General features: G+C 37.2%; 1 protein-coding gene across 1 annotated transcript in view; it reads left to right on the top strand.

Annotated features, from left to right (window-relative positions):
- The first annotated feature begins 1,054 nt into the window (after nt 1-1,054).
- The window catches only part of DHX9 (DExH-box helicase 9), a 52,925-nt gene continuing 28,089 nt past the window's right edge, over nt 1,055-25,890 (top strand). Inside the window, 12 exon segments of the mRNA XM_004469109.5 lie at nt 1,055-1,213; nt 4,013-4,145; nt 4,797-4,937; nt 13,846-13,951; nt 15,042-15,154; nt 15,738-15,886; nt 18,284-18,330; nt 20,442-20,578; nt 20,899-20,988; nt 21,097-21,258; nt 21,399-21,476; nt 22,016-22,207. Of these exon segments, the coding sequence (XP_004469166.2) occupies nt 4,035-4,145; nt 4,797-4,937; nt 13,846-13,951; nt 15,042-15,154; nt 15,738-15,886; nt 18,284-18,330; nt 20,442-20,578; nt 20,899-20,988; nt 21,097-21,258; nt 21,399-21,476; nt 22,016-22,207 (1,326 nt within the window). The 5' untranslated portion in view covers nt 1,055-1,213; nt 4,013-4,034.

A 25,890-nucleotide genomic window follows, 5' to 3' on the forward strand; every position in this document is an offset into this window, starting at 1 on the left:
TTGATGAAATTCATTCTCTCTATAAAACACTAGGAATTCATTTATGCTAGTTCAGTACCTCTTATCAAGAATATCCATAATTATCAGGCACCTGTTATTTTAAGCTCCCTGAAGGGTATATAAAAGAAACGAAAGATTAAGATCTTTCACTCAATTTTACTCTTAAGAAAGCAAACACATGATGAAAATAAAAGATGAGTGCTAAATGCTAAACTTTGCTGTTTTGATTATAAGTACAACAGAGTTTTGAAGAAGGGATTGATAACTATGATCTAGAAGGGTTAAGAAAAATAATGGAAGAAGTGAAAACTAAGGGATGGATAGTTTTGATGGGCCCAGATTATTGATTGGTCCAGATTCTCTGCAACAACTCTAGCCTGAAATATTTTGTATGGTTGCCTTCATGCAAAACACTAAAGTTAAAAAATGTTGCGGTGACTATTATAATACCTAAGGATACAAATTATCCCAAAGATTCTGGATACAAAAGGATACCCAGTTTTTAAAAAGTTGGCCATGCAGGTTTTATTCATTCATTCAACTCGTATTTACTGAGCAATTGCGATGTGCCAGTCACCATAGTGGGTGTCCTGAACTAGTGCAGAGTCCCTAACCACTGAGCTATTTCCCTTTCAGGAGACATTCCCGTTCAGAGTATGTGAATTACAACAATAGCGACTATTTATTGAACACCTATTATGTCCCAGGTACTGAGCTAATAAGTCCCCTTCTTATGTCATCCCATTTAATCATTATAACTTTATGAAGTAAGCACCGAGATTTCCAGTTCTGTCTTGGAAGGGCGCCTCATCTCACCAGAGGTACTTATGAAAGAAGCTACAAAACATATTGCTATATCAAAAGGTTAACAGCCCCAACTCCTAAAATGCTAAAACGCGGGTAGCGTATTACTGGAAGAAGCCAGTCTAGGGCAGGGCCCACGAACTTAAGGGGTCTCCTAGGCGACGGATCGCAGGCATCGCGAGGATGTTGCAGGACGGTCCCTGGACCTCAAGGCGCCAGCGCACTGCGCTCTCTTTCTGCGCATGCGTACGCGCACTAACCCCGCCCCCTTCCTCGCGCAGCGGTCGGAGCCATTTCGCTGTTCCCTCTGTGTGAGTGTCTGTCCGTTTCTCTGGTGTCTCCGTGGAAGGCCGGAGCCACGGACAGTCCTAAGAGGGTTGTACTCTCGGGCACTGCGACGCGGAATCCGGTAAGGAAAAGGAGCCCTACCCTCACTGTGGGGCAGCGGTGTCGCGGGAGCCGGCGTCAGCGCAGCCTCGCTTTGTTATGAAGCGCCAGTGGCGGTGTCGGGTGGGGGAAGGGGCGAACCACCCAGCCGAGTTCCCGGATTGCGGGTTGCGTACGCTGTGGGTTGGGGCGCTTGCGGTGCCCGTGGCTGCCGTGTGGCCCCTGGTCCTTCTCCCAACAATTCCCACTCGTCTTTCCTAAGCAGCACGACCGAACTTCGTCCTTCGGTCTGCTCACGGCGGTGGCTCTGTCGCCGCGGAGTGACAGGGGGTGACTTGTCTGATTGTTAGCCCGCGGCTACGCCACTGAAGCTTAGGGCTCTGCATTCATTCATTCCTGGCACAAATATAAGGCGTTTGTCTGCAGAAACCGTGGCTAGAGCTTTAAACAAGTTTGGCATAGTTGATCCGTTTCCCTCAGAGGTTCCGGTGGGAGAAGCAATTGAAAAATATTCCCGGGTTTGGGTAGGAGATAGGAGGAATTAAGAACAGTTTTACTGTAGATTGGGTCTCAAGGGGAGCCGTCAAGGAGGAGGTGGACATTTGAGCTCTTATCTGAAGGTCGAGAAAGCGTCAGCTGTGAAGAGGTAAAGTAGAGCTGCAGAGTCAGAAGGGACTAGTTAGCGTTTAAAGGCCAGAGACTGGAAAGGAACCGAAAGAAGGCAAGGTGACTGGATTGTAGCGAGAAGGATTTGAAAGAATGGACTTTAGGCGACAAGAGTGAAAACAGGAAAATCATTATTGCAGTATTCCAGATGTGCAGTAGTGATGGCAAAGGAGATAGAGATAAGGAATGGAATGCAGGCATATTTTGGAAGCAGAGTTGTATAGTGGTGGTAGTTAGTAAATACGGAGGCAGACTGGGTTGCTTGCGATTCTGGCTTCTCCAGTTACTAGCTCTGTCTTACTTACCTGTGAAAAGGAGAATATAATAGTGGTTATCTATAGGGTTGTTCTAGAGATTAAATAAAATAGCTTATGTACATAATCCACTAAGGATACTGTCTGGCATATACTAAGGCGCTCTACAGTAATAGCGCTAGCGGTTCTTGAAGGAATGGATGACTCCTAAATTGGGTATGTTAGTGTGGCAGTTGGATGAATTATGATTTTGGAACTTGAAAAGACGAGCTTTCACTATTAGATGGTATTGACTATTATAGAGTTCGATGAGACAACCTAGTAGTAATGTAGTTCTTCATATTTCATGTTACTGAGGTACCATGAGGGCTTGGTTTTTTTGGGTTTTTGGTTTTTTTTTTTTAATTATTCAGGGATGGAATTTACAACTAGACAACTTCAGCTTTCCAGAGTTTTTCTCTGATACAGTGGCCCTTCACCACACTGAGCATAAGGCTAGCCCGCGGCCACAGAATAAACATACCAGGATTATAGTAGGGTCCAGTTTGAATACACAGACTTTGATGTTAACAAAATGCACTAAGTAAGAATGATTCTGTTAGGTTTAATCTGGTAAAGAGGATTTCTCTTCACCTCAAATTAAATTCATAGCCTGTTTTCTCTGGTTCTAAATCTGGTTTCAGATAATTTATAATTTAGACTTAATTTTTAGACTTGTAGGCTTCATATTTTTTGGTATCCTGTAAGCTGGGCTGAAGGAGGCTGGAGTGCCAAATTTATGTTGCTCTTCAAGAAGACATGATATCCTCAAGATTTAAGGAGTACAAGGTTTAAAGGAGAGAACTGTTACAGGTCCCATACCTCAGACAAGAGACTTAAAAAAAAAATTCTCATCAAGTAATGAGACCCAACAGATGATTTTTAGCAGTTTATTATTAGCAAGCTTTCAGGCAAGTGGCAAAGGTAAAATTAGGTTTCCCTTTCTCATAGTGTTCCTTCCTGACATTACTTCCGTTGTGTTAAGAATAGGAAAAAAGATATCTTCAAAGTAGGAAAAAGAATTCCTTCCATAAAGTTTTCTAATGTACTATTTTTAAGTGTAAAATGTTGATATTTGGTACAGGTATGTTTAGGAGAAGAGAGGTAAGCTATACAAGAGGACTTTTGAAGTTAGTGTGTGTCGGAAGAGATTGATGAGATGAGGCTCTTTTAGGGCTAACAGTGAACATAGGGACACTTGAAATATTTAAGTTAAACAGGTTGTCTTCAGTTCAGGTACTGAATACTTGTTATATTTGGACTTAATATACAGCCTGAGGACCGTCTACTTGCAAACATAATCAGAATGAGAACAAACTATTGGATTTATACAGAAAATGATTGATGACCTTCTTCTAAAATAGTAGTTTGAGTTTGACTTTAAGCCTCCAGAGTGGATTACTTAATCTTTCTAAAGCCCAGTTTCTTCCTCCGTAAAAAGACATTATTTATCTATAATATAATAGTTTATGCCATATACTTAACCATTGCTATGAGGAATCGAGTTAAAACACATAAGGTGCTCATGTAGAAAGTAAGATATTACATACAAGGTTTTTTTGTTGTTTTTTTTTTTAAAGATAAAATTAATTCGTGATCACGTAAAGATGACCAATTGGGGGGATATTTCTTTCCAGTCTTGATTTATGCAGATACACTTTTTTTGTGTTTCAAATTTTTTGCTTTTGCATCCTGCTTTTTTCTGTTAACATATCATAAACTTTTCAATTAATGTCATTAAAATATTTTCAAAGACAGTTTTGATAACAGCATGATAGAATATCCTGTAACCTAAATTTTTGGTAATTTCCACATATTGGTTAATTCTGAAAGCTGTTTCTAATTAACATTTGTTTTCTTAGATCTGAAGAAGACACTTGAATCATGGGTGATGTTAAAAATTTCCTATATGCCTGGTGTGGCAAAAGGAAGATGACCCCGTCTTATGAAATTAGAGCAGTGGGGAACAAAAACAGGCAGAAATTCATGTGTGAGGTACTAAAAAATAAGTTTACATATATGTGATTTATGAGGCTTGCTTTGGGGTTGAAAGAAGAGAAATGTTTTCCATTAGGATATGTTACTATATTGTAGGTTGGGGAAAAAGAGATCTTTATTGTAACTCATTTCTTATTCTATTTCATTATAAATCATTTTCAAATAAGCATTATTTTTAAAACAATGTGACAGATAAGTTTTTCTAATTCAAGCCTGTATTTTCCTCAGCTTCTTCAGTACTAGTGGTATAGATGGGAAAAGTTGGAGCAGCTGTTTGCCTGCTTACTAACTTATGACAAAGTAAAGCAATTCTTGATTGCTTCAAATTAAAGTGCTTGAAATAACTATAAACAGAGATAGCTCTTGGATGTTAGGGAATCAGATTTTAATGTGGGATATCTGCTATATTAGAAGAGAATATCTGAGCCAAATTAATACTCTAATTTGGGGGTTAGCTTGTTATTGGACAGCATGATTAAAGCTTTTTCAATAAGGTAGCCCATGAATTCTTTTTCAATAAGGTAGCCCATGAAAATATTTCCAACAGTTACCTGTTTGTTTTCCCTTAATGGACTATTGAATTCTGAATTTTTAAAGTCCCAGAATTACCCAGGTCAATCTCTAATATATTTTTTCTGACTGTTAAAGGTTCGGGTGGAAGGGTATAATTATGCTGGCATGGGCAATTCCACCAATAAAAAAGACTCACAGAGTAATGCTGCCAGAGACTTTGTTAACTATTTGGTTCGAATAAATGAAGTAAAGAGTGAGGAAGTCCCAGCTATTGGGGTAAGTACTGGTGTTCACATACTCAAGATGTATAAGTTGTGAAGTTACATTAATTCAATATGTATGGAGACGCAGAGTAATCAGTTTTCACTGTTGTTTTCAAATATTAATGTGTTCCTTAGTAAACCTTGGCAGCTTGTTTTCTCAGAGCACTGATAAGCTACTGAAGAAAAGTTGTAAGATAAAATATATTTTGAGTTCAAATTGATGCTTCCAATTTAAATTCAAGGTTACAGGACTTTTACTTAACCTCATTGTACATTTATATGTCCTTTTTCCCACTGCCTAGTTTTGAAGTTAAATCTACAAGACCAAATATATTCAGAAAAGTCTTTTACTCCTGCCTCTTCCATCCTGTTCTCCATTGCCCAGTTTTTTTGTCCTATATTTTTGGTCAAACTGCCTTTTTCTAATTACAAGCAAGTAATGCGTATATCTCTCTGTGTGTGTGTGTGTGTGTGTGTGTGTCTTCCTTCTTTACCCCCAATTCTCATTTCTTAGACTAACCATATCTTATTGTTCAGTTTTCTCTTTCTCCACCTGTTTTTTTTTTTAACTTTGTAATACCGTAGTTTTTTCAGCTAGCCTTTGTTCATGGATATTTGTGTTTTTTCCATTCTCTTACTAACAGATAGTGCTGAAATGAATAGTCTCATGTGTATATATTTTTTCGTTTTTGCCAGTCTGTGGGAGACATTCCTTGATTGGGAATTACTGGGTCAAAGCATGTATGCATATGTGATTTTGCAAACTGTTGTCATTTTCCTCTCCAGAGGAGTTGTATTATATTTCATTTCCATAAGCAGTGGTTCTCAACCAAGGACAATCTTCCCCCATTCCCCTGGGGACAAATGACAATGTCTGGAGATGATTTTGACTTTTAACTAGGGAAGAGGGGTGTGCTACTGTCATCTAGTGGGTAAAGGCCAGAAATGGTACTTAAAGCCTGTAATGTTCAGGATAGCCCCCTTCCCTCCACAACAAAGCATTATCTAGTGTAAAATATCAATAGTACCAGTCTGAGACACAGTTCACAGCCTTACCAATAGTGTATTAATATATTGACGGATTTTGTGATAATTGTCTAGCTCAGTATATTCTTAGTTTGCATTTCTTTAATTTTAACTGAAGTTGAATATCTTTTAGTGTTCAAGGACTATTTGCATTTCTTTTTCTCTTGAACTGCCCCTGTTATGTCTTATTTTTTTTTTTTAATTGTTGGTCCTTTTCTTCTCTTTTTGTTATTTATATGTTATAAATATTAACCTTCATCTGAGATATGTTACAAGTATTTTCCCATTGACCCTCGTATTTTATTTTTGCTTGTGTTATTTTTCTGCCTTACCAAAAAGAAATTCTTAATGTAAAATGCACCCTTTCCCCAATTTTATTTAACCTTATAAGCACTCAACTTCCACCACCCCCCCTAGCCGCCATGATTCCCTTGTCTGTTTGCTCAGTTTGCATTTGTTGTCCCCTTGTCTTTTTGCACATTGTCTGTTGTTGTTTTTTCTTTAGGAGGCACTGGGAACGGAACCCGGGACCTACCATGTTGGAGGTGGGCGCTCAGCTACTTGAGCCACATCTTCTCCCACCATTCAACTTTTTTAATCACATCCTCCATCTCAACACACTTTGTCTTTTTTCTCACCAGAGTCTCCCAATTATCTTCCTGTCTCTCTGGCTGCTCATTATTTTTCATCTTCTCCTCATTTAGTAGGATTTAATCCTATATCCTTAAGTATAAGTATCCCATACTATAAATTTCCCATCCATAGCAAAACCTAATCTGTAAGTTTTATCAGGTATTGGCACTTCTATAGTGAATCCATCAATTCTTTACTATTAGCTAGACTGAATCATAATTAATCTTGTGATATCATTTGGCATGGAGCTGTGTATTTCTTCATCTTAAATAAGACCTTTAAGCCCAGTAGATCAGCTTTAAACAAATAGGCATTCCAAAAAAAGTGGATGAAGTTATAATTCATGAGACTTCCCTGAACAACTTTTCTCCTTTCATAAGCTTACATTTTAAAATTATGTATGATGAGTAATTTTTCTGGCCTTGTTTCCTTCTGTTAGGTGAAAACCTTTTTGGTTTTGATGGGGATTTTTCATTTATTCATAGGAGCAATATGCCCTCTGAAGTAGTGAACCTATTTTGTCACCTGTTTTGGGTGGGGGGTGGTTACATCAATCTGTCGGTGAGTATGGAATATCTACTATAAATTCTTAATGTCATATTGCAGGATTATCAGAGTTCTTGAACCATTTTACATTTCAGTTTATCAGTGCCTTTTCAGTAGATTTACCAGCTTTTGGTAGGTTTTTTTAAAAAAAATTATTTGTTAATTCAAGAGTTTAAAAATTATAGGTCATTGTTTTAATACATTTCTTTAGTTACTAATAAGTGAAACATTTATTCAGAATGCTACTTCTAATTGCCTCCTTTGAATTGTCTATTCTTCACTTACCTGTTAGTAAACTATACAAGTCCTTTTACAATTAAAACACATTTCTGTAAAGTGTGACACATGCTAATTGCAGAAATATTGGAAAATATAAAAAGATTATAAAGAAGGAAATAAATGAACTGTAGTCTTGCCAATGTTGATATAGATAGACTATTTTTGTTCCGATATTTAAATGTGATGTTTTAACATAGTGGTGTACATATTGCATATACTATTTAATCTGCTTTTTTTCACTTATATTAGCATAATAGACTTTTTCTCATGTCATCATTAAACCTTCTTTCCTTAGGCAGGGCCACTACCCTCTCTTTTTACCAAGCTATTAACATAGTTGATCATGAAATATAAAAAAGGAAATTTCCCCGTAATTGTAAAATAGGAGTTGTCCCACTCAGATACCTCAAGACTTCAGGGATTTTCTCTTTAAGTTGGTGTAGGTGAGTGAGGTAGAGGGGAATTTTGGCTCTGGGGTAGGGAAGATTGTTTAAAGAGGCAGGTCAAGTGAGCATTGTGGCACCAGTACTATCCACATAAGTTTTCCTGGTACCTGGTTTATTAGGACTGTCCCCAAAGTAGGCATTCCTTTATCTACTGAACTCCACAGTCCTAACCTAGGAGGAGCACCTCTTCCTCAAGCTATATGCTAGCTATATGAAATAGAGAGTATACTAAAAAACAAAAATTTTTAAAAATGAAATAAGAAGTACACTGAAAGAGTGAAAATAAAAGCATGGATAAAGCTAGCTCTAGGTAAATGTACAAAATAAAATAGATGTAGCCATTTTAATATCTAAATAAATTTTAATGGAGAGAGTAGAAAAGAAAATTCAGTTCACAAGTCACCAATCCCCCTAGCATTTAAAATGCTATTATAGGAAGGCGGAGTTGGCCCGATGGATTGGGTGTCTGCCTACCACATGGGAGGTCCATGGTTCAAACTCCGGGCCTCCTTGACCCGTGTGGAGCTGGCCCATGCACAGTGCTGATGCGTGCAAGGAGTGCTCTGCCATGCAAGAGTGTCCCCCGCGTAGGGGAGCCCCACGTGCAAGGAGTGCACCCCATAAGGAAAGCCGCCCAGCATGAAATAAAGTGCAGCCTGCCCAGGAATGGTGCTGCACACACGGAGAGCTGACACAGCAAGATGATGCAACAAAAAGAAACAGATTCCCAGTGCTGCTGATAAGGATAGAAGCAGTCACAGAAGAACACACAGCGAATGGACACAGAGAGCAGACAAGTGGTGGGGGGCAGGGGGCGGGAGAAATAAATTTAAAAATCTTAAAAAAAAATGCTATTGTATGGATTTGCAAAGCTAAAATGGCAACATGAGAAAATAATAAGGGAACAAAAAAAATCTAAACATTATAACTCTGGTGTGACCACAGGAATGGGCTTTTATTCAAAAGGACATTAAATTTTTATACTATTGCACAAGAAACATTTTTAAATGAATGATTGAAGCTTTAAACTTAAAAGAACAAAATAAAGCAGAAGGAAGAAATTAATACAGATAATATTAAATTAAGATTAATTGCTGGATTAGAAAGCAAAAAAAAAAAAGTGAAATTTTAAAACACTTAAAAGTTAACTAAAGTAGTCTGTCACAGGTCAAATTAAGAAAAAAGTAGATCCTGTAGATCCATAATCCCTTTTCAAAACCTATGTGGTTTGACGGAAATTCAGAATTTTTCAGTTTTGAAAAGTAAGATGGTACATGTACCATGTATTATTTGACACACCCAGCATATCTGAGGCTGAACCCTGTAATCAAACTTACTTAGTACATCCTAATGGGCTTACAAGAAAAATAATCTACTCAGTGATCTTAATAGAGATTTTTAAAAGCATTTGATAACATTAAACATTTATTACCAAGAAGTGCTGAAGAAATAGAGTAGAAAAATATTTCCTTGACATGCTAAAGGGTATCTTCTAAAATATTAGTAAACACTACTAAAAATGAGCCTTAGAGCAGTGCTGCTCAAAATGTTTGTTACAGTTCATGTGGAGGTAAGTACAGAAATTTAGTAAGCATTTAGAAACACTTATAACATTGTATAGCTTTGTGGTAGAGTAATTTTACATTTGTTGAATCTAATAATTAGAAATGTTGAGCTTTTATTTTCTATGTCTTTACATATTTCTAATACTCATTTTTGGTATGTTTTATAAAAATAATACTAACCAGTGGAATGGGGGGAGACTCAAAACCGGTTCTTCATCTTGGGTGGTTTGAGATGCACCACCCCAGCGGAATTCCTTGTAAAGTTGAGACAAGACTAAGATGTCCACTCATCACCATTACTCAGTATAATGCAATAAATAAAAAGAAATGAGGTATACGTAGTATGAGAAGAAAAAATGGGCGAAATATTACAAAAGCATAGTCAGAAATGTTATTTATAGTTGATATGGGAGCATGGCTAGAAAATTCAGATAGGTGAACCAACAAAAAAAAATTGGTAAATATAAAGAATAAATTTTTTATACCAGCAAAAAAATAAATTTAATTGGAAAATTAACTTATTCATAGTAAAAATTATAAAGAACTTTAATAGAATATAAATTTATAGTACTTATAAGAACAATACAACAAAATTTTACTAAAGGATAGTATTAAGAATTCTAGGAAGCAGACTTGGCCCAGTAGTTAGGGCATCCGTCTACCACATGGGAGGTCCGCGGTTCAAACCCCGGGCCTCAACTTGACCTGTGTGGAACTGGCCCACGCGCAGGGCTGATGCCATGCAGGGGTGCCCCTCACATAGGGGAGCCCCACGTGCAAGGAGTGCCCCGTAAGGAGAGCCGCCCAGTGCAAAAGAAAGTGCAGCCTGCCCAGGAATGGCGCCACACACATGGAGAGCTGACATAGCAAGATGATGCAACAAAAAGAAACACAGATTCCTGTGCCGCTGACAAGGATAGAAGCGGTCACAGAGGAACACACAGCGAATGGACACAGAGAATAGACAACTAGGGCACGGAGGGAAGGGGAGAGAAATAAATAAAAAATATTTTAAAAAAAAAATTCTAAAGATTCTGAGATTTTACCATACTTCAGAGGTAATACTTTAGCCTACTACACTTCATAGATGGAGGCCGAAAACACAAGACTCTCAAGTTAGAGATGAAGGATATTCTTCATGGCTTAGCATGCAGCCTGAGCTTCATGTTTGCATTGGTTCCCCTGTCCCCAAATCCCCTGGGAGTGATGTAGAGTAGTCGCAGGTGTAACTCACCACAAACCTGCTGAATTTTTTGTTCTGAATCTGCCTTTTGCCCTCAAGGAAGATGGTAATTCAACACTGTCCTTCAAAACATGTCTAAACAAGACTTGTAGAAACACAAGATATCCATGGAAAATTGTCAACAGAAGACTTTATTAAATATTGAGCCATACCATATTTCTTGGTGGGAGGTTTCACTCTTGTAATACATCAGTTCATTAGTACAGGGAAGTCAGTTCTCCTTAAGTATTTGTGTAAATTTAATGTGTTATTTGAGAATTTAGATCAAAAGTTAATCAGGAAAAATAACTTAAAGAATAACCAAGAATAATTTGAAAAAGTTTAAAGTACTACCACATATTAATAAGAATTTAAATGTTCTCATTGCATTAACTAAGTTGCATAATGGCTCCAAATAAAAAGAAACCAGAGAGTATTAGAATATAATGTAGGGAAGTGGACTTGGCCCAATGGATAGGGCATCTGGCCTACCACATGGGAGGTCTGGGTTCAAACCCCCCGGGCCTCCCTTACCTGTGGAGCTGGCCCGTGCGCAGTGCTGATGTGCGCAAGGAGTGCCGTGCCGTGTAGGGGAGCCCCATACACAAGGAGTGCGCCCTGTAAGGAGAGCTGCCCAGGGGGAAAGAAAGTACAGCCTGCCCAAGAATGGCGCCGCACACACGGAGAGCTGACACAAGATAATGCAACAAAAAGAAACACATTCCTGGTGCCACTGATAAGGATAGAAGCAGTCACAGCACACAGTGAGTGGACACAGAGAGCAGACAACTGGGAGGGGGGGGTGCGGACAGAAATAAATATTTAAAAAATATATATAATGCAGAACAGATCTTAGGATAGGAAATGCCATTTTATGGAAGCCACCAAAGGCAGAAACTATAGATTTGACTTGTAAAACCAAAACCAAAAAATACCCTTCCAGAGTAGTAACCACCATTAAAGTTAAACAGAAAAGGACAAATGACTTGTATGACAAGTAGATAGCACCAAAATATTAAAAATTCTTAGAAATTCGTAAGGACAATAAATATCCAGATAGAATATTGGGCAAAGAAAATGTAAATTTAAAACACAACAACAACAAAGATTGATTTAGTTGTAAAACAAAAAGCATACTCTAAGCCCCAGAATTAGAAAGATTGTGGGGAAGTGGGTCTTCAGGGATAATGCTGGTGGGAATATGTAAGTTAACTTTTTTATAGAGTAGTATAGTGCTTTTAAAAGGTTGAAGCCTTTTGACCCAGGAATTTCACTTTCATGAATTTTTCCTAAAGGAAAAATCATAGTACAAAGATGGTTACGGCAGTGTTGATTTATAATTTGTTTAAAGTTGGCTATACCTCCCTGGCACCAAGGGTTCCTACAAAGTGCCAATTAGCAATGCATCTGGAAAAAGACCTTGATCAAATAAGGAAAATTGTAAATACAAGTGAGGTTTTTTTGGCTAAGAAATTGCAAAGTCAGTTGGGAAGTCATTCCAGAGGTTATGCTTATGCAGGTTTCAGCAGAATCTCACTGACTGCCACAGTAAGCAGTTCCTCAAATAGTGAGGCTCCTGAGGGCTCTGGAGATGTCCAGAAACTATAAGCAGGAATTCGGCTGCACCCTGTCAGTTGTCTTTGGAATTTATGCTCCCCACTGTAACACAGTCAGACTCATTTTTAGGTTCTCTGCACATCTCTTCTGCCCATTTTATTATATCTGAACCTATAATTAGCACTATACTTGATAAATACTAATATATGTTCCAGAGACTTAAAACTTTCGATCCGTTCATGTGCCGTTTGAGCCCTGAATTTCAGCAGAGTTGCACCACCTACTCGCCAGTTCATTGGACTCACCCAGGACAGCTAACAAGGAGATGATAATGGGCACCACCCATCCCAAGGAACACAAAGTGTCTGCAACTGCAAGCAAGACAGGTTCCATCCATCTCACCCAGTGGGATCTAAACTCCCTCTCAATTAGAAGCACAGTGGACATTACCATCCCCAAATCCTCAAGATCGGGGAATGAACAGTGGACTAAAGTAGATTTACTGTTATTCTAGCAATGGAAGAACTCTCATCATTGGTCTAAAGGCAGTGGCCACCAGAGGTTATGAGGAATGGGAGAGGGAAGAATAGGTATAAGATAGGGGCATTTTTGGGACATTGGAGTTGTCCTTTATGACAGTGCAATGACAGATACAAGGCATTGTATACTTTGTCATATAACTTGCAAGGTTGTATAGGACAGAGTGTGAACTATAGTGTAAATTGTAGTCCATGGTTGGTAGCAGTGCTTCTGTATGTGTTCATTAGTTGTGGCAAATATACCACACTAATGAGGGATGATGTTGATGTGGGAAAGTGTAGGCAGGTGAGGGAATGGGGCATATGGAAATCCCTTATATTTTTTATGTGATACATAATCTAAAGCTTCTTTAAAAATAATAAAATGGAATTGGCTACAATCTAAATGTCCATTAGCATGGTATTGGTTGAGTAAATTATGTGTAGAAGGTTCATACAGTGGAGTTTTAAGTCATTAAAAATTGATACAGATCAGTATTTAAAGAGGTAGAAGATGGAACTTAATGTTCCCCTAGATATGCTCTTGGTTAGCTCCTCACCTGCTTCAGCCTCCTTTCAAATGTACCTTATGATCCCTGGTCACCTCACCTGATTTATTTTTTCCTATCGTGTTCACAGCGTTTGACATACTATTATTTATTTATTGTCTAGTTCTTCGCGTTAGTCTATGGCTCTGGGAGGACAGAACTTCCATCTGTTTTGTTTACTTTTGTATCCCCAGCATCCAGAAGAATGTCTAGCATGTAGAAGGTGCCTAACAAATATTTGTTGAACCTTAAATGTATTCATGAAGCTGTTGAGTGGAAAACGTAGCATAAACTGATCCCACTTTTTATGGGATAGTTATGTTTGTGTACATATTATACTAAATATAATTTAGGTAGTACACAATATGAGTGAAATATATATGGATCCCATATATACTTATCAAATGGGGAATTATGGATAATTTTTTTCTGCCTGAAATAAGTAATTTTATAATCATTAAAAACATTAATATTATGTAGAGAGGAGACAAGACATGTAGGCGTTAAGTATTAAAAGAATGAATGTACTAGTCTTCATGATGGTTAAAGCAATGACATTGCCTTGGCTTTTTCTCTTGTAGGTAGCACCTCCTCCACCTGATACTCCTGATGCCACAACAGATACTGGTGGAGGTTTACTAACAACCATGGGAGGACCTCTTCCTCCACATCTGGCTCTCAAGGCAGGTAAGGAACTTGAATGTGTGTACATGACTGAGAAAATAAAATATATTTAGTCATCATCTTTCTTCCTTCTCATGTTAACTATAGTAAATTCTTGGTGTTAAGGTATGTTAAAAGAGACAGCCCAAAATCATAAATATTTTCATAAAATACAAATCATCATTTAATTTCTCTTATAAAGTGTGATATAGCATAATTCTTTGGTGTCATTAGCTTTTACTAAATTATTATCTGAATTGATTTTACACAGGCGGGAACATTTAGTTAAAGAATCTTATGAGTTGCCCGCCCTTGTTTCTAATCTACTTCTACCAGTTATAATCTAGATTATTTTATGGATCCAAACCATTGCTGAATTCCTTTTTCACTGTTCGATATGGACATAATTTTTATTGGGATGTCCATTGTAGGGTAGAGGAACTAAATTTTGGTCAAATTACTTAAATCTCAGATCCAGTGTTTATGATTTGGGAATAACAATCTCATCCTCATAAGATTGTTCTGTGGAGTAATACAAAAGAAATGCATGTAATATTAGAGTTAATAATAATCATTGATAACTGCTATTTTTAGTTAATCTGCTTTCTAATCAAGATTCATTTCTGTTACCCTTCTCTTTATTTTCAGCTCTAGTACTAAATTCTCTTTATTCTGACACCAGTACTAGCAGTTTAGTTCTTTTCAGGGTCATAGCAAAGAAACAGTTTTATCATTTAATTAATTAATACATATATATCACACTGAAAAATAAATGTATATGAAATGTGTGCTAGATTGTTGGTCACTGGTGAAATAGCTTTCCCTTGCATACTAACCTTGGAGTTTTCAATGTAGACCAATACTGTAGCCATCTATAACTTTTTAAGAAAGTCATGGACCTTTTGGACCCCTTTCCAAGTAATAAAAACTTTGAATTTCCAATCACAGAGAAGTGTGTGACCCTGGGGTATGGAAGATGATTCAAAGAGGCAGGACAAGGGAGCATTGTGGCACCAGTGCTGCCCACACACAAAAATTAGGAATACTCTTTAAGATTTTTAGAATCTTCCTGCAGTTTGAGTCATCAAGAAAACTGATTTCTTTTCTTTAATAGAAAATAATTCAGGAGTTGGGGCGTCTGGCTATGGTGCTCCTGGGCCCACCTGGGATCGGGGAGCTAACTTAAAGGATTACTACTCACGGAAGGAGGAACAAGAAGCACAAGCGGTAAGGCTACTGCCCTGTATTACGTCTCTGGAAAGGTGATTTGGGACTTAGCAGAAGGGTTTACAGTAGATAACAAGTGAATGGTTTGGGGATATTTTTGAGTGGCTGTTTGAGACTACTTAGTCACACAAGTCACCATAAACTTAACACTACCTGTTAAATCTGGTCACAGGAATTGCCTATAAAAAAATAAGTATTTTTCCCCAGTAGTAATAAAAGGTACCTTCATCTGCTTTTAAGAAATATATCTCAGGAAACCTATCAGGAACATGTAAAACGTCTTGATAGTACAGCTTTTTTTTCTACTTAATATATTTGAAGTTTTAAAACAAGCACAAAAAAATTTTTCAAAGGTTTTTAGGAATAATTTAAATGCAGCATATTAACTAATGTCTTGTTTGTACAGTTGTGTCATCAGAAGCAATAGTAATTCTTGCTCAATTTTGACTAGTACTAGAAACTATTGAAACAGCTTTTGCAATGTATAGTACAAAGAGGATACTGTGGTAATTTTCTATACCTAAAACGCACATAGCTGAACTAAAATTAGTGTAGCAGGATTTAATTATCATTGATTCAACAGACTCTGGAATCAGAAGAAGTGGATTTAAATGCTGGGCTTCATGGAAACTGGACCTTGGAAAATGCTAAGGCTCGTCTGAACCAATATTTCCAAAAAGAAAAGATCCAAGGAGAATATAAGTACACCCAAGTGGGTCCTGATCACAACAGGTTTGCTTGTTTCGCTCTTTTCCTTCTATAGTAAGTTGGAGTTGTTTTGAATATTCATTGTTGAATGTGTTCCATTTTTGTACGTGTTATCTGGTTTTGTGTGCAGATTAGCAGAGAATTGTGTAAAGAAGATGTATTACTCCACACAAGAAAAGTTGTCATTGATTTGTAATGTATTTAATGTAGTTTTCACTTATAAGTAGGATTTTAGCTGTGTAAGGATTTCAGCCTTCTGCAGCAGTCTTGTTTGTGATGCAGACTTTTTAGGTTCTCATTTGGGCCTTGAGAGGCAGTCATAGCGATGAATGGTGGTGTTGTCCTTAACTGATTTAAAAACCAGTCAGAGATGGTTTTGTTCACTGTGATATCATTAGAGGCAGCTTTAAGTATTATTTCATTAACTGATCAGGTTAGACACTTAAGTTTCAGTGAATCAGAGGTAGATTGTTTTGCATCTAGGTGTATGTACAAATTTTGCTTCAGCTTTGACAGTTTCCAGTTCTCTTGTCCTGTTGTTGAGGTGTAAGGGCTTATTATAAAGTTGAAGGACAGCCACAGTCTCTGTATGTGGATTAAATCAGCATATATTTTTTCTGTTAAATTTATGAAACTGAGGATAAAGGGTGGTCATTGTAAGAGTGACAGTCTGTTTCTCAGCCTGCTTGCTATTCTTCCTGAGAGCATTCCAGGGTGTAGTAATTATTACTCCCAGGAAGGCTCGTATGGATTAGACTCTTCTTGGGGGTACTATATTGGAAGGGAGGAGAGGTTGTAATGGAAGTCTTCTGGATGATTCAATTTGCTTTTATTATATGAAATAAATTTATTCAAATTACATTAAAAAATATTTTCTTGAATATCAAGGTGTTCTCTGGGGTGCATCCAGCAACCCTAAGATAATTAGTACTGAAATCATACTTTAACACTGTGGTCAAAATGATGTTCAAAGCATGGTTCTCCCTACTTCCCACTGTTTTGTTCAATCCTGAATTTTCAAATAATTTTTTTCTGGTGTCAGAAATTTTTTTAAAAACCTTTAGAGGTTGTAAAGAAAAGAAATTTGTTGATGATTTGTTTTAATATTTTGTCCAGAACTAATTGGACCTAGCACTTGGTTTACTTTCAAAAGAATCAGATACCTAAATGTGCCTGAAGTTTATTGTAAACATTTTTGATATCAGTATTTTGTCACTGGCTTCTGATACAAAGAATAATTGAAGAATTCAGGATATAACAATGTGGAAGGCAGACAGTTGGGGGTTCCACTGGCAATCTAAGGCAGCATTGTATGTCTTTCTTTTTAAAGGCATAACAGACAGCAACACCAGAGGTCTGTGTTCATTCACACATGTGCTGCTGCTTAGGCTGAACTAAGCAATCACATGGGAAGCTATTGTAAACTGATTTCTGGTGTCGCTGTTCCCCCTAGGTGGAGGAGAATGAGATTGAGTGCTGACTTTAAGCCTGGCTGAGAAACATACTGGCATCGGTGTCATTAATGAAAGGGTGGATGTTGTTCCCCTGAAAGCCAGTGGCCTTTGACCCCTGAAGCCGCTGTGCCTGAAGGTCAGTTCACAAGAGGTATAGGAAGGAGTCTAATATTTATTTTATCTTAAGCTTACCTAACCTTTTATTCATGGCACAAAGTCAAGGTTAGAATGTACCTGAGCAGTGGAAGGACCAGAATGCATAGTTTTCAAAAGGCAGTTTTTCCCTTGCTAAAAATCTAAATTTATTCCCTGGAATTTAACTATAATATTTTTTTTTTTAAATTGTGTGTTTTGTTCTCCAGGAGCTGATTTAAATAAATGTCATATAAACAGGCTGAAAATTTTTGTTACCAAGGGCTGCTTCCAACTGCAGGCAGATCCCAGAACCTTGCCTCGGGAGCCAGTTATTAATATATGCAGAGTGCTTGTGTGTGTGTATGTATGCATGAATGTATATATTCAACTTGTCTTAACAGATTGAAGTCATTAATGGGTGGCCTCTGCAAAGGAATCTTAAGATAATCACAAACTATAAATTGAAGAGTTTGGGGCTTAATTTATTTCTTAGCCCCAGACTAAGTGGAAAATTCCTTTGTATTGAATGTGTTCTATTAAGACGCCAGTCTTTGGAATTAGAGTAAGTAAATACAGAATCTAAAACCCTAACATTTTCTTTACAAGAGCAATTGGCTTTCCAACTTTGATTATAGCTGTGTGGTGCTATGTTGTATGTTATTTGAAGTTTATGTACTTTATTTGTTCTAGGATTTAGCAGGCGTAAATGTTTACAGTGGTGTTTTTGCTGTGATTTGTCTAAGCAGTTGGAAAGCCTGCTTGATTTGGGAATCCTGGATTTAGTCATTTCCAACAGTAAAATTCCTAACCTTGTTTGTATATGTTGTTACAGGAGCTTTATTGCAGAAATGACTATATATATCAAGCAGCTGGGCAGAAGTAAGTGTTACTGCTTCTCTGATATTCTAAGTTTTTGTATAAAGCAGTAATCTTCGCATTAAAGTCTAGGCATAACAGACAGCAACACCAGAGGTCTGTGTTCATTCACACATGTGCTGCTGCTCAGCAATCACATGGGATGCTATTGTAAAATGATTTCTGGTGTTGCTGTTCCCCCTAGGTGGAGGAGAATGAGATTGGAGGAAAGGAAGCTTTATAATAATATGCACTGAAAGAACACACGATAAGTAGTAATATCTAGTGCATTTAAAATATTAGTGATTATGAATTTTAGGGTCCAGTCCCCCAGTTTGGATGTGAAAAATAGATCATCCATGTTAGTATAATGTTTCAGAGAGTAGAGATCTGCCGGTTTCAAAGAACTTAAAAAAATTTTTTTTTTAATCTTTCTACCCAAAAGTGTTCTTTCACTTTGCTCAGGTAAAAGGAGCTAGCTAAAATTTAGAAAGGAGTAAATCAGATGATAGAATTTAAGGGTCAAAGAATCAAGAAGAGAAGGTGAGAAAATTACTTTGAAGAAATACTTAAAGAATAGAGCTGAGGTTATTCATAAAGAAAGTAAAAAGGTTAAAATATGATACTTATGTTCTTTATTCTTAGGCAGTAAGCTTAAAGGCAGGGAATATATGTGTTATGCTTGGAAGATATGGAATTAGTACACGTGGGCTGGGTGTTTTTGCCACTAAAAAGTTTGTGACTTAAATAAATTACATCTTACATTATTGAAACTTAGTTTACTTATTTGCAAATTGGGAGAAATGGCTTAAGATTCTTTTTAATTTGAGAACTCTGGAGCTAAAACTAAGGATTTGAATTTAGTAAATGAGAGACTTCCTGATAGAAACAAACCTTTGAAGTTTTTTTGTGCTAAACTTTAAAAATAAGTTCTTAGAGTGAACGAGGTATTGAGGAAAAAGCAGCCTAACTTCTGTCAGCCCACTGATCAGATAATCAGGATTAATTTGACTAAGTTGGCTAGTTAGGAAAATATGTTTTTTGCCCTATCCTTGCTCTCCTAAAGCTGAATGCTGTTGGAGGAAAGGAAACTTTCTAATAGTAGTTTTCTTTAAGCATATGAGTAACTGCTAGCTTTAGTCTAATGCCCTCTGGTCAAACCCAACCTGTTGCCTGATTTTGTAAATAGTTTTATTAGAACATAGCTATGCCCATTTGTTTATGTGAGGGGTTGGCAAACTTTTTCCATCAAGGACCAGATAGACTTTATGGGTCACATAAAAGTCACATATTGTTAATTTTGTTTGGTTTTTACAATTCTTTAAAAATGTGAAGACCATTCTTAGTTCCCAAGCCTGTAGTTTGTCAACTACTAGTTTAAGTACTATGTATGCCTGCTTTCACTCCTTAAAGGCAGAATTGATCAGTTGTGACAGAGAGCATATGGCCCAAAAGCCTAAAATATTTATTGTCAAACTTTGCAGATAAAGATGTCTCGATGATCACCTTGGATACATTTTCATTCTTTTAAGACTGTTTTGCTTTTCAAATGTTAAAGAGAATATTTTCTTATTAATTATGGCAGCTTTGTGGGAAACGACTTGGCCCAGTGGTTAGGGCGTCCATCTACCACATGGGAGGTCCGCGGTTCAAACCCAGGGCCTCCTTGACCCGTGTGGAGCTGGCCCATACGCAGTGCTGATGCGCGCAAGGAGTGCCACACCACGCAGGGGTGTCCCCCGCGTAGGGGAGCCCCACGTGCAAGGAGTGCGCCCCAAAAGGAGAGCCGCCCAGTGCGAAAGAAAGTGCAGCCTGAGGGGGGAGGGGGGGAATTAAATAAATAAATCTTTAAAAAAAAAATTATGGCAGCTTTGTTGAAATAGGTTTTTTGCTTTTTTTTGTAACATCAGTTTATGTATGTTGTAGTATAAGCCTTGGATCAAGAATGGTTGTTTAATTAATAATCTATTGTGGAATGACATTTGGTTAGCAAATAGAATGAAAAGCAATTTAGAACTTACTGCATACTTTTATTTGGGGGCTTCTTTTGTACCTACACCCTGAGTTGTTTGTAATGATTCTTTACTCAGGATATTTATCCTTCTGTATTTGGTAATTCTGACCTTACATTCTAGGGATTTTTGCACGTGAACATGGATCAAATAAGAAACTGGCAGCACAGTCCTGTGCCCTGTCACTTGTCAGGCAGCTCTACCATCTTGGGGTGATTGAAGCTTACTCTGGACTTACAAAGAAGAAGGAAGGAGAGACCGTGAGTCTTTCGACTTAGTTTAGTGAACTATTTTAAGATTCAATTTGGCTTTTGTTTTGTATTTGGCTACATAGGTTTAATTCATTCTTCCAGGAATCTTACCATAAAAAATGAAAAAGGCCCGAGTACTACTCATCATCTCTGAGCCTAGCAAATAATTGTTGAGGTAATTCTGTCACTAAAGAGAACTGACTCATAGTTGGTTTTAAGAATATTGTAGACTTATTGTCAACTACATGGTCTTAGCCAACTGTGGTCGGCTATTTGAGTAGTCCTCGTATGTGTGTTACATGATTTTCATGGTCATGCTTTTTCTGTAGGTGGAGCCTTACAAAGTTAGCCTCTCTCAGGATTTAGAGCACCAATTGCAAAACGTCATTCAAGAACTAAATCTTGAGATCGTGCAACCAGTAAGTTTACAGCTCTTCACTTCATCTTTGCATGTATTAATAACTTTTCTCATCAGACAAGCAGTGCTTAATAGTATTGCTTTTTTTGTTTTCATATTTTTTTACTAGCCTGATGATCCTTCTGTGCCAGTTGTACTCAATATTGACAAGTTGGCTCACTTTGAACCATCTCAGCGGCAAAACCAAATGGGTGTGGTTCCTTGGTCACCTCCACAGTCCAACTGGAATCCTTGGACTAGTAGCAACATTGATGAGGGCCCCTTGGCTTATGTGAGTGCAACATTGTTTTTGAGATCAAGTCTTATGTTTTACTCTTGAATATATTTCATCAAGATGTCTAGGTAAAAAATGGATTCAATTTAAAGCTGAGTTATGTGCTTTTGTTTGGTTATTATCATCCTATTTTATAGGCTACTCCAGAACAAATAAGCATGGACCTCAAGAATGAATTAATGTACCAGCTGGAACAGGATCATGATTTGCAAGCAGTAAGTCTGTGAAGTATTTAGACATATGGTGCACAGAGCTTCAGAACTTTCTAGGTATGGGCAAAGGGATAGTGAATAAGATATTTTGCCCTTTTTAGAAGGGTAGATAAAAGATTTGTACCAAACTGCTAATCCAGGTTACCTCTAAGGGGAGTTGTTAAGAGTTTCAAGTGTCTAGGAAAGAATTCACTTCACTTTTTACTTAATGTGATTTAATGTAAGTGAAGAGATTTGGGATAATTATTTTTGGGTGTTTTTCAATATTTTTCAAGCAAAACTTTCCACTAATGTTAGAAGAGAGGGAATGTATGTGAAATGTTAATGGAAAAACGAGAAAAGTAAGGATGTGGACAAGGCTGCAGGAGAAGTTCTGTTAAATATATAAATATATGTATTTATGAAAAAAATTTATTTTGATTACTATAGCAATAGAAAGGGGTGCATTTTTATAGGGATGGCTTCTTTTTATAAGGATAGACAGTTGCATCTAATGTATATGTTCGTAGAAATTTGACTGAGGTATAACTTTTCTAATACAGATCTTACAGGAGAGAGAGTTACTACCCGTGAAGAAATTTGAAAGTGAAATCCTGGAGTCAATTAGTCAAAATTCAGTTGTCATTATCCGAGGTGCTACTGGATGTGGTAAAACCACACAGGTTCCGCAGTTCATTCTAGATGACTTTATCCAAAATGACCGAGCAGCAGAGTGTAATATTGTAGTAACTCAGGTAAGTTGCAAGCCAGCTAGGGAGATGTATCTCTTGTGCTTAGAGTTTGAAATGTAGAAATACATAGAGGCCAGATTATTCTTAATTCTTTCTTTCATCTCCCCCTTTGTAATCACATGGGTTTCTGGAAGTGGTTGAGAAAGGACATGAGTTACAGTCTAATCTCCATTATCCTTCATTGATAAGCTAAATTGAACGACATAGGGCATTCTTTTTGTTTAGGCTAGAGGGAAGCTTTGGGCCTGGAATCAAACAAGACTGAGTGTTCTTTCTCCTTAAGTTCATATCCAAATCTTGATCCTCTCTTTGTTATTAAATATGGCAAGCAAGCCAAGTAAGTAATGGTTAACTTTCACTGAATGCTTACTCTGTGCCAGGTTGTTTTAAACAGGTGATGTTTTTAACAATTTTTTTTTTTTTAAGATTTATTTTATTTCTCTTCCCCACCTCCTCCCCCCGGTTGTCTGCTCTCTTGTATCCCTTCGCTGTGTCTTCTTCTGTGTCTGCTTGTATTTTCGGCAGCACCACAAGTCTGTGTCTCTTTTTGTTGCATCATCTTGCTGTGTCAGCTCTCCGTGTGTGCTGCACCACTCCTGGGCAGGCTGCGCTTTTTTCGCGCTGGGCGGCTCTTCTTGTGGGACACACTCCTTGCACATGGGGCTCCCCTACACGGGGGACACCCCTGCATGGCATGCCACTCCTTGCACGTGGCAGCACTGCCCATGAGCCAGCTCACCACATGGGCCAGGAGGCCCTGGGTTTGAACCCTGGACTGCCTGTATGGTAGGCAGACGCTCTATCAGTTGAACCACATCTGTTTTCCATTTTTAACACATTTATAGTTCATAATAACTCTGTGATATAGGTCATATTTTATTCAGTTTTTCTTATTTCAGAAAGGCACAAAGAAGTTAAATAAAGTGTACCCAGGATTAACACAGGAAGTGGTGGAACTAGGTTTCAAATACAAATAATCTGGCTTCAGGATCCTTTCTCTTAAGAGCTCTATTATATTACCTTATCAGGAAGCAACAACCAAAAGTATTTCCCAGTGCTTAGAAAAGAACTAATTAGGTCTTCAGTCCTTTTCAGGTTTAAGCACTTCCCATCCACTATAACTGTACAAATAGCATGTGGAAGGATAATATTGCAAACAGCCAAAAATATCACCTTTCAGACATATTCAGACTTTGACTTTCTTAACCTGGGAACCATAATTGATAATTGGGGGAGGCCAGAAATCTTGTAATAGCCAAAAAGAGTTTGTGCACATATTTGTGTATATATGTATAAGCCGTATTTCCTTTTTTAACACTTCTGAAATTGAGGTGCATCTTTTAGTATACCAATTTTACTGATACATATTCATAAAGCATAAATTCATCCAAAGAGTACAATAAATGCTATTCAATATAATCACATATTTGTGCATTCCTCACATCAGTCATTCTTAGAGTTCTTTCATTATTCCAATAATAATACCTCTCAGTTTCTCTATGCTTCCATTGCTATACATAGCTGTTATTCTTTTTCCTTTTCTCTAGTATATTTGTACTTATATTTTGTAAAAAACACTTATATGCAATATCACCGATATTCGTGTTTTACATGAGGTTTTATTATCTTACACAGTCCCATGTTATAGTTTTTAGCTTTCCTTCTAGTAATATACATGACCTTAGACTTTGCCTTTCAACCACTGGCATACCCATATAATTGCTCTCCTGCTTACAAACATCATGATATGGCATTCACCATTTCTATTCATTTCCAAAGATATACAAACAACCTTTTTTACCAATTCTGCACAGATTAACCCATCAGCTTCCCATTCTCTACCCTCATGCTATTTTCTGGTGATTTATATTCTCATTATTAGCTCCATGGATTTACACAATATATTTAGTTCATAATAGCGCAGTCATACAGTATTTGTCCTTTTGTGTCTGGCTTGCTTCTCTCAACATAATGTCCTCCAGGTTCATCCACGTTGTCCTGTACTTAACAACTTCATTTCTTACTACTGTGTAATATTCCATCGTGTGTATACACCACAATTTGTTTATCTGTCTCTCATTTAATGGACACCTGGGCTGTTTCCAACTTCTGCCAATCATGAATAATACCTCTCAGAACATTGGTGTGCAGATATCTGTTCTTGTCTCTGCTCTCAGTTCTTCTGGCTATATACCTAGTAATGGTATTGCCAGGTAACATAGAAAGTCTATATTCAACTTCTTTAGGAACTGCCAGTCTTTCACAGTGGCTTTACCATTCTGCATTCCTACCAACAGTGAATAAGCATTCCTATCTCTCCACATCCTCGTCAACATTTACAGTTTTCTGACTTTTTAATAGCGGCCAGTCTAGTAGGTATGAAATGATATCTCACTGTGGTTTTGATTTGCATTTTCCTAATTGCTAGTGGTGTTGAACATTTTTTCATGTGTTTCATAACCATTTGTATTTTTTCTTTGGACAGTTAGTTGTCTTTTCAAGTCTTTTGCCCAGTTTTTAATCAGGTAGTTTGTCTTTTTATTGTTGAGTTGAATGATCTCTTTGTATTTCATGGATAGTAAACCCTTCTCAGATACGTGATTGCCAAATATTTTCTCCCATTGAGTTGGCTGCCAATTTACCCTTTTGACAAGGTCCTTTGAGGTACACAAGTGTTTAAATTGAGGAAGTCCCATTTATCTGTTTTTTTCTTCTGTTGTGTTTTGGGAGTAAGGTTTAAGAAACCACCACTTACCATAGGATCTTGAAGATGTTTTCATACATTTTCTTCTAGGCATTTTATGGTTTTCTCTTTTATATTTAGGTCCTTGATCCATTTTAAGTTAATTTTTGTATAAGGTGTGAAATAGGTGTCCCCTTTCTTTTGGATATGACTATCCAGTTCTCCCAGCACCATTTTGTTGAATAAATTGTTATGGCCCAGCTGGGAGGGCCTGACCCCCTTGTCAAAAATCACTTAACTGTAGATATGAGGGTCTTTTTCTGAGTTCTTGATTCAGCTCCATTGGTTAATGTGTCTGTCTTTATACCAGTACCATGCTGTTTTTGCTATTGTAACTAAGCAGTACACTTTAAAGTCAGGAAGTGAGAGTTCTCCAACTTTGTTGTTCCTTTTCAGATCTTTTTGGCTATTCGGGGATTACCCTTCCAAATAAATTTGATAATTGGTTTTTCCATTTCTGCAAAAAAAAAAAAGCTGTTGGCATTTTTATTGGCATAGTGATGAATCTGGAAGTCAGTTTGGGTTAGAATTGACACTTTCACAATGTTTCGTCTTTCAATCCATGAACATGGAGTGTCCTTCCATTTATGTAAGTCTTCGGTTTCTTTTAGCAGTGTTTTGTAGTTTTTTGAATATAGGTCCTTTATGTCCTTGGTTAAGTTTATTCCTAAATATTTGATTGTTTTAGCTGCTATTATATATGGAATTTTTTTTTTCTGATTCTCCTCAGATTGTTCATCAGTCGTGTATGAAATAATGATTTTTGCATATTAATCTTGTATCTTGCCACTTAGCTGAACTCGTCTATTAGTTCTGGTAGCTTTGTTGTAGGTCTTTCAGGAGATTCTAGGTATGGGATCATATCAGTAAACAGTGAAAGTTTACTTATACCTTTCCTATTTCAATGCCTTTTATTTCTAGCCTAATTGCTCTAGCTAGAAAC

This window comes from Dasypus novemcinctus, chromosome 13, assembly GCF_030445035.2.
Source record: "Dasypus novemcinctus isolate mDasNov1 chromosome 13, mDasNov1.1.hap2, whole genome shotgun sequence".
NCBI classification, from domain to species: domain Eukaryota; kingdom Metazoa; phylum Chordata; class Mammalia; order Cingulata; family Dasypodidae; genus Dasypus; species Dasypus novemcinctus.